The sequence below is a fragment of the Plectropomus leopardus genome, chromosome 5, assembly GCF_008729295.1.
Source record: "Plectropomus leopardus isolate mb chromosome 5, YSFRI_Pleo_2.0, whole genome shotgun sequence".
Lineage (NCBI taxonomy): Eukaryota > Metazoa > Chordata > Actinopteri > Perciformes > Serranidae > Plectropomus > Plectropomus leopardus.
This window is the reverse complement of record NC_056467.1, coordinates 6,405,804-6,418,860: the sequence shown is the minus strand read 5'-3', so window position 1 is coordinate 6,418,860 and position 13,057 is coordinate 6,405,804. Positions and strand designations below refer to the sequence as shown.

At 41.2% G+C, this 13,057-nt stretch overlaps 1 protein-coding gene across 1 annotated transcript in view; it reads right to left on the bottom strand.

Annotated features, from left to right (window-relative positions):
- Positions 1-13,057, bottom strand: part of dpf1 (D4, zinc and double PHD fingers family 1) — a 43,373-nt gene that overhangs the window by 23,916 nt on the left and 6,400 nt on the right. Inside the window, exons 2-8 of the mRNA XM_042487095.1 lie at positions 7,218-7,244; positions 6,466-6,629; positions 4,589-4,696; positions 3,586-3,713; positions 2,329-2,418; positions 1,216-1,294; positions 986-1,117 (exon numbers count right to left, since the gene is read on the bottom strand). Of these exons, the coding sequence (XP_042343029.1) occupies positions 986-1,117; positions 1,216-1,294; positions 2,329-2,418; positions 3,586-3,713; positions 4,589-4,696; positions 6,466-6,629; positions 7,218-7,244 (728 nt within the window). The remainder of the gene's footprint in view (positions 1-985; positions 1,118-1,215; positions 1,295-2,328; positions 2,419-3,585; positions 3,714-4,588; positions 4,697-6,465; positions 6,630-7,217; positions 7,245-13,057) is intronic.

Here is a 13,057-nt window from a genome sequence, read left to right as displayed (position 1 = left end):
CTCCTCACCCTCATTGGTCACTATGTTGCCTTAGTAGCGGACATCATCTCGCCACATGCATTTGTTGACATCACCGTAATAGCATCCCAGACCATAAACAGCTGACGTGCAAGGATACCCTAAACTGCTGACCGAGTGGCGTGATTTGACAAGTTCGGAGTGAGAACGTGTTGGTCGCTGACAGTAAACAGGGACCAAAGCTGTTGTCCTGTCGACAGAATAGCAATAAAAAGGTCTATATGATCTGTGGGCAACAATCACTTTTAGTGTTTAGTTGCACTATGCTGAGCAGAAATAGAAAAATTGTCATATCTTACAATTGTCATTTTTTAGTATGTGTGCAATGGCTGTGTTTGATTTGAGAAAAAAGCTACCCTGTCAAACTTTGCACACTATGCAAGTAGTAAGTGCACTAAAGGTAGTATCCAATTTGAGAGACAGAATCAGTGTCCAGCACTGTAAAATATATATATGGAAAGTGTCCATGTTGTCATTGTCTCTTCATAAGTTCCCATCTGAAACTGTAGCTGCATGAAGCCATTTCAGCCTGTTCACCAAAGCCAACATCTGACCCTTAACCCAGGTCAAGAGTTGTGCCAAGAAGCCAAGCCGCCTGATTTACGGTCACCCATTTTGATTGACCACAAAACACAGTTTTAACCTGCATCGCTGCATCAGTCTGGAAAGGGAATCAGTGAGAGCTGAAGAAGTCAGCTAAACCCGGTACTCCGCTGGGAGAAATCTTATCCTTCATCCACACAAGTGCACACTTTGGATTTGGCTCAGTCAGCACTGTAACTATCTATAATGCTGCAGGAGGAACTCCAGGACGATCAATAGTTCTTGATAATATTCTGAATATTTAGGATTGTTGGAGGGACCCTGAAACAGCTAAAACCAAAACTCTCCACATGAAATATATAATGGATGATGACTGACAGCTTTACGACTATAAGTAAATTTAATATTCAGACAGCAGACTCACGCTTGTGGTTGTTCTTGCGCTGGAAGGGTAGTGTGTGTCGCTCCGAGTCTTCTTCCCCCTCCTCATCTGCCAGGTGTGTGTGAGTGTAATGGTAACTCAGCCCAGGGCGGTTCTTATAGCGCTTTCCACAGACTATAACACACACACACACACACACTCAGTATAAGATTACTTCTGTAAAAGTTAAGAATAAAAAATAAGGAATAACGAAATAAAGTTGCAATGCTCACTGTCACAGACGTAAGGCTTGTCTCTGTCTTCAATGGCAGCTGGCTCTTGTCTCTTCCTCATACCCCCGACACCGTAGGCCTGCAGAGACAACACACACACACACACACACACACACACACACACTTATAAGACCTCTAACAGCTGCATGCAAAGTCACACGTGCATAAGATACAATCAAAAAGTTTGAACTTCCACACTTCTCACACAAGTCCTGCATGCACACACATACACAATAAATAAAGCGTATCACCCGCTCACTTGTGTGTTCATATGTCTACACACACACACACACACACACACACGTTTGCATTCTAATCATCTGCTCTCAGTGTAAAGCTCCACTTCCAGCAGGAGGGGGCTGATGACACCTAGCAGGGGAGCAACAGCTCCAATTAGCAACCCTGGTGTCTGTGTGTGAGCATGTGTATGTGTGTGTGATGATTTTCAGAATACATTGTTAACACTTGATTATCTTCCCATAGGAAGCCCAAAAACAGTGGGGAAAAAAACTGCCTGATCTAATCAAAGTTGTAAAAAAAACAAAAAAAAAGAAGGTTGTCACAGCATGATTTGTATCTCTGGATCCTGTTGCATTTAGTCTCTGCAACAACTGTCGGTTTGTCAAATGACATTTCACCACAGACTCGGGAATACAGAGAATCTATCAAATCTATCAAATCTATTATAACCTCAGACCAAGAAATAGAAAATGTGCTAATCTGTGGATGCAGTTAGCACAATTTCTGCATGTGTGGATTGGAAGCTTTAATTTAATCCTTGTAATATTTGTTTGAAATCAGCAACACAGGGCTCTAACTGATGGGTTGCACGGATGTCGCAGATTCCATCTAAGTCTAAATCAGAATAACTTAAAGGCTTTCATTTTATAGTGTAATCTACATCAGCGCTCCTTATGCTGTGTGTCTGACAGGAAAGACTCTGAACTTCAACACCACAGTCTGACTCTGAGCTTCATCCGGGTCAAGTCCGCAGAATCTGGCTTCCCCAGCTTCACTTTTCAACTCTAACAACCTAACACTTTCTTTTGTGGCTTGTCAGTTCATTATAAAATGACCAGAGAGAAAACAGAGATGAATAATGAAATGTGTTACCCGTGCTTTGGTACGGTTTTTGCGCTTCGGGACGTCTTCCTCCATTTCGTCCACCTCCAGCTCATGAGGGAAATCTCCGACCAGCAGCTTCTAGAGATGACATACGGAGAGAGTGAGAGAGGTAGATGCACTGTCAGATGCAATAGTTTCCTTTTCTTTTTTCCTTTACTTTTCCTCTCTTTTCTTTCCTTTCCTCTGAGACATCTCAGTCTCTACTTTTGCCTTGCTTCACATGGACCCATGGGTGGTCATGAAATTGCAAAACTTCCTGCTGTTTTTGAGAGTATTTGCATAATCCCAGTACTTAAAACAACCTTAAAAACAGAACCATTACCACCAAATATAGCCAAATGTGTCTCCATTTCATTGCAATAAACGATTCAATTTAAGACTCAATTAAAGGGCTACACCATGCAATTTAGTATTGCATTTCTGTAAGTTGGGGAACTCACAAGGGATAAGAAAAATAATCAAGCAGCAGAAGACAAGATACTCTAATCCTAATCTTAAAAGATGTTTATTGTGGCTATTGCAAAAAAGAGCATTGATATTCTGGTTTCTGAATCATGAGAAATCTGACAAAGATAAGCAGTATGGGAAGAGTTAAGTGTGCACATGGAGCTATGTAGGGGCAGAGTGTTGAAGCACTAGCTGGCTGGACAAGCCCCGAGCTGGGCTGGAGTCAGGGGAAACCCTGGATTAGAGGCCCTGAACACTTCTCTATCTCTCAAAGGGCCACTGTGAGGGCCATTCACTCAACTGCTGATTGATTAGCTGTCTGTCTAAACTCGAGAGCAACTGCCTCAGGCTGGTGAAATACTCCAGCCAGATGGGCATGAAGTTTTTGCTCAGAAGTTGCAGAGTGGAACATGCTGTGTAGAGGATGGCAGAAAGCAAAGCGGTGGATGGACTTCCCTTAAAATGTCCTGGAAATAATTGTCGTGAGGTTGGTCTCTGAAACACAGGAGTGGAATCCCGGTACAAGAAAAAGGGGAATGACTGCAGTGCAATCACACACAGTCACAAGCACGCACACACACACACTCGATGCCAGGAGGGACTTGTCAGAGCCACGGGAGCCTGTGTCACCGCCAAAACACACACTCCGACAGAGACAAAGGCAGAGACAGACAAAGAAGCGCAAACACAGAGGGTAATACAGACAGATGAAAAGAGACAGACAGCCTGACATAAGAACAAGACACAGAAAACAACAAAGTGCAAGAGAGAGAGAAGAGAAAGAAACGAGAGTCTCACCTGACACTCGCTCATTGGCTCTTCTTCCTTGGTTTCTACCTTCTTGTCCAGGGTTTCCCCAGCGAGCAGCGACTCCAACACAGGACCATCTGGGATACCCCCCTCCTTCTTTAGAGAAGCCTCGTAGTCTGGAGAACGAGACAATTACAATCACGAAACAGCGGAGATCTCGCATTCATGCTGACATGCTCAGTTGAGCTGACAGTGCCCCGAGGAAACAAAAGTTGGCTGGTTCATGAAGGCATGAGGACTTCAGCTTCAGGAGTGTTCAAACGTCGAGTAATCACCTGTAATTTGTCAAAATACCACGATTTTACATCGCTAGTGAGAAGTGTCCACTTTTTCTTTACAGATGTTTCCTATTCACGTAACCTCCTGCTTCAGTGTCCGTAAATGAGCAAAATATGCAAATTATTGTCAGTTTAACTAATAATTAAGACTATCCATAAAAATGTTTACAAAACATGAACAGTCATCAGCCATTAAGCATTAAAGTTATTTCAAATGTAGAAAAAGTAGAGGTAGTGATATTTATTCATTTATAAATAGCAAGATGCATCATAACCCTTTGAAACCTGGGGCGACATCACTTTCCTTGCGCTGCTTTCAGACGCTTAAAACCTTTGAAAATTGAGCAAATTGGTGTAATTTCTTTAAAAAACTTGGGAGAAAGGCAATGAGGAACCTGGTAACAAATGCTAGAAGAAATCAAGCTAATTTGCTCTGGTTTCAAAGGGTTAACCCCACCTCACTAGTGATCTGTTTCAGCTCTACAAAATCTTGGTGTGCAGCCAAAAACCATAGAACTTTATTCCACATTTTCAATAACACCAGACTACTGAATTTTGGGGACATGCTCAAAATAATATAGTATACAGCATCCATAATACTGTATTTCCACACTTGACAGCATCCGATTACATTCAGCAGTGTGCAGCCCGTAAATACAAAGATCTCACAATTTTGTCAAAAGGATAAGTTATATAAAATCCGCCTCAATTACCGATCTTGAACTCGATCGGTACAAGCCGCGGGTCCTCCAGGATGTTTAGCCGTCTCTTCTTGCGCCAGCAGCGAGCGGGATATGTGTACAACTGACCTGGAGCGTGACCTGAAACACAGAGGAATACACAGTTGTGTCATAGGGCATACTGAACACATGGTTCATACATTAACTCATGCATGAACAAAATACGGATGGTTTAATAACTAGTCAAAGTCTGATCTGTAGTGTATTAGCATTAAGTATGTTAACTTACAGCAGATGCTGGAGGCTAAATGCTTAAACATATTGGTTTAGTGTGCTAGAGTGCAGATTTACAGATTAGCACTAAAAACGACGTCCAGTCGAGGATGATGAGAATTATATTTATATTTCAGTTACTTTTAGATATTTGAGTACCAAAATTATTACAATTTATTTTGAGAGTGATGTGAATTTCTGAACCAAATTTCATTTGAATCTGTCCAACAGTTGTTGAGACATTTTACTCTGAACCAGAAATGTGGACTTACAGGTGGCAGTATAGGCAGAGGAGGGAACAAGTCATTGTTTTGCAAGCCACAAGTAAGTCACAAGTCTTTGCACTCAAGTTACAATTCATGTCCCAAATCAAGACAGGCAAGTCCCAAGTCATAAACTTTTAATTCTATGTCCTAAACAAGTCATAATGTATTTTTCACTGAATTTAATGCCATTTTCACAACAGAGTAATAATTTATTAAATGTTCCATAATCATCGCTCTTAAAAGACAAGTGTGACTGTGACTTTCAGTCCTGTCTATCTCATCTCATAGAAAGTGTTTATAACTTTCTCCTTCCAAATTGACTTCAGGGAAGTTATCAAGTATTTTCAAGTCAAAAGGCTTTAGTCCAAGTGAAATCACAGGTCGTTGGTGTTGAAGTCAAAGTCAAGTTGCAAATGTTTTTGATTTTGTCAAGACTAAAGTCATTAAATTTGTGACTCGAGTTTGACTCCAAGTCTGATTTTGAGTCACGTGACACGAGTCTACACCTCTGACTGTAGGGAAAGACAGAATTTATCTTCTGGGGACTGTGAATATCTGTATGAAATTTTAATGTAATTTTTCAAATAATTGTTGAGATATTTCAGTCTGGACTCCAGGATGGTTAAAATTAAATGGCTGGGGTTCAAATGCTTTTCTGTTAAGGCACTTTACATGTTTCCTAATTAAAAGTGTGTCATTTTCGATACAAATTTTTAAATACAAACTACTTTTTGTTGGTTTTGGAAAATAATAAGCCATTAAAAAGTGCCACATTGAAAAAAACCTTAAATCTTAAACCCATACAAAATGTAAATAATTCATATTCCAGTTTAATTAAATATTATTCAATGCAAATCAAGTTAAAACTAAAAATCAACAAACAAAAGAATTGTACTGGCAGACACCATACAAAGCCTACAAACTGAAATTGTTAACACACTCTCTCTCTCACACACACACAAGTGCATCCTCTCTGGAATAGTTGGTGCCAGCGGCGTATCATTGCCTACAGGGGTGTCTGATTCACTGCCAAAATACACTGATGTTACAGAGAAAGAGAAAGCGATGAGGAAACACCCGTTGGGGGAAAGTTTAAAAAAAAAAAAAAAGTTGAGGTCTGAAAGGTAGGAGGCCTGGAAAAGAGGGGGAGGAAATGAGGCAGAGGGGGAGAGGAAGGAAAACGAGACAGAAACAAGCAGAGCAGAGGAAGGAAGGAAGCCGCGGGATAAATGACTGGAGAAAATAATTTGTGTAGCACAACAGCTGGTAAACGCACACGCCAACAAAGAAGAAGAGCTCCTCAAGCCTTGGCCAGCCACTTGCTGCTTTATTTCGACACGGTATCAAACCCTTACACACAGAGAGACACACCTGGTCCGCGGTGGTTTTTCTCCATCCAGATGTAGCAGTTGCTCTGGGCCACGCCGGTCTGGGAGTCCAGGAAGGGGAGACGCATGGAGCGTTCGGCACACAGACGGGCATTGTAACTGCGACAGTGTTCAATGGCTTCCTTATAAAACTCCTCACCAAGACTGGAGAAGATTATAGGGAGGGGGTGAGGGGGTCAAAGGTCAAGGAGGAAGCGGGATTACAGTCAAACATTAGCAGGGGACTCGGATGGTAAAAAAGCACAGCATGCATTTGTGTGTGTTTGGTGTGCGAGTCAAAAGAGGAACTTTCATGGACAGGTGTAGGGCAAGTTTGTGAGTATGCGTGTGTATGTGTTTGTTCATGTTTGTGCGTGTGTGTGTGTGTGTGTGTGCGCGCAAACCTCAAGCTGTGCCCACTTCTGAGGGCATGTGTGTAAGTCAAAAGGGTCATTGAGTGGTCAGTCATGTTGCGGTGTGTGTGAGTGTGTCTGTTTGTGTGCGTGTAGTCGCTATCCTATTAACCTGGGTCACAGCAGATGAGCTGCCAACTACACACTGTTAAAAGCACACAGCGTTACACACTCAGGCAGCACACTAACACATTTGTCACTGTGAGTACAAAGTATGCACTGAATCTTCTCACCTGTACTCGTGTGAGTTTGATTAACATTCAGTGTAATATTCTTCTCTTTGTCCCCCTCCCTCCCTCCCCCCCGCTTCTTCCCATCTCTCATGCAGCCTCCCCTCTTACCTTTTTTTGAGGCTGCCCCTCCAGATTGCCTGTAGAGAGAAGAAGAAAAAAAAACACAATAGATGTGTGGTGAGTCACTCCTTCACTCCACCCCACTTTCTCTCCCCCTTCCTTCTTCACTTCTTTGTCTTTTACAAAATATTCCCCTTACTCTCAATATTTTCTATTTTTGTCAGATTTTGCTGTTACATGTTTAAGTTTCCCACTCTTCCCATCTCTCGATATGCTTCTTTTCTTTCGGTTAATTTCTGTCTTTCTTCGCACTTCTTTCTCTTGTCTTTGTCTCTCTTGTGTTAATCACTCCTCTCTAGTGTCTTCCTGCTGAGTGCAGACATCAAGGTCACTCTGCTATACAGACGGTAGATACAGGACACACGAAACTACAGCCACACACACACACACACACACACACACACACACACACACACACACACAGAGCTATAGTGCTCAGCCAGAAGCAACCTCACAAAAACAGTGCAGTGCAGACGATATAGCACTCCTATAATACTGTCAGACTCACGATAGCAGTTGAAAAGAAGATCAGAATCGAACAGAACAACCATAGATATTGTCTTTTTTATTCATCCTCCCTGCTAAAACCAGGCGCCTGCATTCCCCAAAATACAACTCTTCTTCACTCTTCTCCGGTGTGAGATTCAGGTGTGTTATGGTCATAGCTTAACTAGCCCTGAGCCGTTAACTGCGTGCGGTGATGAGGAGCACGCTACAGAGGAATGGTAAGCTCACCTCATTCAGACTCCACAACCCGAGATTCTTCAAATTTTAAACTTCAGCCCCGAATGATGCTGACTCAGGTGACATCACTTGAGGTCATTTGTCAGACTTAACAGTTTTCCCTCTCGAGCCACAAATGACTCGCTCCAATCTCCAACACCTGTAAACACACTCTGTTGTGTAAAATCAGTGGAGTTCCCCTTTAAAGCGCCTGCATCTATCATGTGATGAAGGCCACGGGCCAAAACATATCTGAAAATAAAGGGTGTGTTAGTAAATCCAATCTGACACTAAAATGAAAAAACTGCTGTTCAAAGTGACAAATATCTACCAACATTACATTTCCACAGCACTCCAAATTTATGGTCCAGTTTGAATCATAGTGTGCTCTGGCACCTGGAGTGACTATTTTTAAATGCTTTCAAAGTTTTTAATGCTACAAGTTTTTATGGTTTAAAAACTGGCTACATCTAAAAGAATCAGGCAAATAATGACAGAAAAAAATGAATAGGGTAGAGGATCAAAAAATAAGCTTATTTGACAAATAATGATTATGTAAATTTAGTTAGTACAGAACTGTTTTGCAATAATTCAATATTGCAAACTTATGCTGTTGGATATGTCATGATCCAAGGAATCCAGGGGAAAAAGAATTTCCTTTTACAGCCATAGAAGGCCTGATAAAAGATTGCATATTGGCGTCATTTGCACCAAAATCCAATCAGTTCCTTCTTGGCCCTAGGCTTAAATTTGTACCAATTTTTACTGAAATCTGTGAAATAGTTTTTCAGATATCTGCTAATTAACAGACAAAAAGCAAACAAGCTGGACTGAAAGCCTCCTTGGCTGAGGTAATTATTGAAACAACAACACACTGTGAAGGTATAAACAGAGCAGATAATCATCTCAGAGCAGAATAAAAGCAAAATTGAAAAGATGTGACTTCATGACAAGACGCCCAAACAATAAGAAGCTTCTTTACACTTTAATATCCTTAAATCGGATTAAAGCTGATTTTCCAAAGAAACAGAAAGCTGTTTTTTAACCCACTTGTGAAAATGTTGACAACTATCAATTGTCCCAGTTGTAAATAAGGACAAATTTAACTCAGCCATCAGATCCAGCAGATGCTGGTGAGGTCTGACAGCTTGTGCGTGGCATCTTCAAAACCTCCTAAACCAGTTCTGCAACCTTGCGGGCCATCCCAAATGTGTGACATTTAAAGGATGTGATCGGGGTGTCAATATGTGGGGCATGCTGTGCTCGTGTCTGGTAATGTGTCTGTGCGAATGAGCTGTTCGCTTTCTGCTGAGGAGTTTCTCTGCAGCTCAGTGCCTGCAAATCGTCAATGCGTATGACCAATAGAATATTTTATGGCGTTGGAGGTGCGTCACCAGAACTTCTCCTCACCTCGTTTCACTTGGATTAAGTGCTGTGTCAGTGATCCTCCTTGTAGTTTACAACAGATGAATGACGAACGGAGCAGGATAGAGACCTCTCCAGAGGTCAGATACTGCTCAACCATTATAAAACACTGCAGATAAAAGCAACACCTAAATGCTTGAATTTTAAATGAGTTTGTACCTGCAGAGGCCTGGCCAAAATAGAAAGGCAACCACTCCCTCAGACACAAATATTTCTATTGAATGCATATAAATAGTCATGAGGAGGGAGAATAAACACTGAGAAGTGCTCAAAGAGTCACATACATTAAAAAAAACCCAGGTCCAGAAAGTGTTAGATGCTGCTTTGTTAAATATTAAGAGAAACATGGTGAATAAATGACTTGGACTTCAAGGCTCCTCTAGTAACCAAATTGAAATACCAGAGAGCAGAAAAAAGAAGGCAACATTCAAAATGTAAAACAGCTCAGCCCCTCATTTGCCTCCTCACTTCAAACTCTTCCATTCCTTCATCACCTCCATCCCTCTCTCCTCCGCTGCCTTTAGAGGAGAATAAGTCGGTCCCCTCTCGATAATAAGTTGACAGCTGTAGAAAATGGCTTCTTTCAATTTGTGTGCTCCCAATCTCATTATATTGTGATAGGAGAGCTGCATGACTGTTTGCCTGTTTGGAGGCTCGTATGGGAGCTGAGGCACTCGAAGTGGATGCTGAGAGGGAGATATGCAAAGAGAAAGTTGGGAGAAGACACAGAGAGAAGGGGGAACAAGATGGGCAGAGGAGAGGCAACAAGAGAGAAGAATCCACTAAGGAAGAGGCTGAATACAGGAAGGGAAGGTGTGACGAGAGAAATGGACACAAAGTACAAGACAGAGAGGATGGACAAAGAGGGAACCGAGCCGAGAGCTCTGCAGTAACGGAGCAGGGTGACCTGTGAAAAGACGTGGCTCACTGATAACACTTCATCTTTCTGCTCTTCGGGTCGTTTAAAGGGGGCCTGCCGGCACATTTTTCTGGACCATGACACCCTTAATTCAGCTGCAAATAGCCACCAGAGAAAATCAGACTCTCAACATCAGTTTGTAAAATAATCATCTTCAGCGCTTAGATTTGATTGAAAAATCACATTGAGGGGGCGGCAACAGCGGAGCGTGATCATCAGGCATTCCCTCAAATGCTAGCTCTCATTTTGCAGGCCAACTTGCTAAGTAAGTAGAATTGTGAGAGCTGAATTGTCACGAAACAAAGCTGTTCTTACCTCGTGGACCTGTGTGCGAAACACAGAAACGCTTGTAAAAACGCTTGTGATAATAGGTTTTCATATTTTACTCAGATGGGTGACAGGGTGGCTTTGAGATCACAAGCAACTGCAGGGTTCCTACAACTTAAGGCAAGGTAGATCAAAGACTTTAATAAGATTTATTTTACATTGCACTCTGAATTTAGTTTAAGACCAATTTTCAAATAACCAAAACTGAAGCAGGACAATTTTATTTTTGCCAAATGTATATTGTAACATAGATCAAGCCTTTTTTTCCAGTGAAAAAGGAAGGTTATCTACATCAAATGTTGGAAAAACAACCATTTTAAGAGTGAAACACATGGAAGGCAATGAACATATCATATAATATCTACAATAATATCTATTTGGTTTACCTAAAGAAGTGGGAAATATCTGGCATTTCTGGCCTGTTGTCTTGATAATTTTGTGTTTGCCAGTCTGCATGTGAGATTCCGCCGCTTGGATTCCCGTCATGACGAGTTTAAGAAAAGGAATTTATTAATATATGTAACAACAAAAAAAGTTACCCAAATATTTTGAGATTTTAAAATGCATAGTCAGAAACAAAGATTCATAAAATCCTACTTCTCCTGCTGAGAATTTTAAGACTGAAAGATAAACTGAAGTTAATTTAATACTAATTAAGGCCTTATTGTTAGATTAAGTAATTCAGTGCTTTTTAAGACTTTTTAAGGATCTGCAGGTAGTAGTGAGCCCACCCGCACCTTTAAAGCTGACTAATTAACACGATAAATTGTTTGTTCAATCAGCAAAAAGAAAATAAATGTGTTGTTTAGAGCCAGGCTAACTATTTACACCCAGGTGAAGATTTTTGGTTCCAAAAATGTTCTGAAAGCTGTACAACACAACCAATGCAATGTTTTAGTAACGTTTTCAGTTGCAAGTTTTCTTTTAGTTCCTAGAACGTTCTCCTTAAAGTTACGCATTCTCTATAAATATTAGAAAATGTTAAAAAAAAATGTTTTGTTATTGTTAACATATCACATTACATTATATTTTCACTGAAAAAAGGTCTGTAATGTCAGTCATCAAAAACATTTTGTTAATGTTGCTTTGAAAATATTCTTCCTTTGTTCTCATGTAACATCACCAAAACATCCTCAGAACCTTGCAGTTAAAACTTTATGTCTTTGTCAGCATTTAACCTTAAAGGCACATTATTTGAAATGATAAGCATCCTTCAAATGTTTCTTTAAAATGTTATTGCAACTTGTATGTAACACAGGGGCAGTCTCTTGGTTGTAGATTCATATTGGCCATACAGATATGAGAGTGGTATGAATCTTCCTATCTAATTCTAAGCAAGAAAGTGAGTAAGAGTATTTCCCCAAATATTTAACTATTACTTTAAGGTCGACAGGGAAGAAAGGCTCAGCTATCATGTGAACACAGAGGATGTTCCTCCGTGTGGAGAGGGGAACTCTCCTGGCTGCACCACTTTGGCCCGAGGCCACTGTGGTCCTACCGACCAAGCGGTTGCTGAAAACACAGACCACAAAAAGAGGCAAGGAGAAACCCAACTGCCCATCATTAAACCACACAGCCAATAAAGGAAAGCTGAAACCAGATTTTGCACCTGCACACACACATGCTGTGGGTATACACCTCATTGCGCACAAAAACAAATTTTACATTTCCAATCATTTTTATTTCTGTAATATCCTCAACATCTATTTATATTTCAGGTTTACTCCAACTATATTTTACCCCACTGGATGCACACAGACTCATAAGCGCAGAGAGAAATACTAGCAGCTTTAGGAATTAACTGGCAGAGTGCCAACTCTCCAACAAACTGGAGCTGACTACCAAAAATGTCCAGGCAGACATGACGGAAATGACAATCACACAGGCCTGCAGTATGTGAGGACACAGAAACAACACAAAGGAAGGACACCTGTACACTCACTGACTGCAATGCACGAAACCAAAATGTACATAAAATTTTTAAAAAAGGACTAATATGCACAAACACAGAAATATAACAAAGAGCTTCATGCATGCACACACAATTTAAACGATGTTATGAACCTCTAACTACACATAAACCAAATCAAGATTAGATGAGGAAAGGAAATGAGAGTGCCTGGAGCATGTGGTGTATGTGTGTGTTTGAATCCTAAGCCCACGTCGCACTGTGTGCCTCAGCCTGCGCTAAGCAAACAGTAGGGAGGGAGAGGCCTCCATGAAAACACTACAGTAACTGGTAACACTGGGAGCACGCACAAACACACTTGTGCTCCTGTCAGGCAGTAGACATACAGCCTTCCTAAAAAGCACAGCCGCCCCGCCAGGCTCACCCTGGGTAAGCTATTGTCTGGATCTCTGGGTGATCCCTCAAGTCCCATCCAGCAGACGCAGTCCACTTCAGCACATACAGAGCCACAGTCCAATGTTGCATCC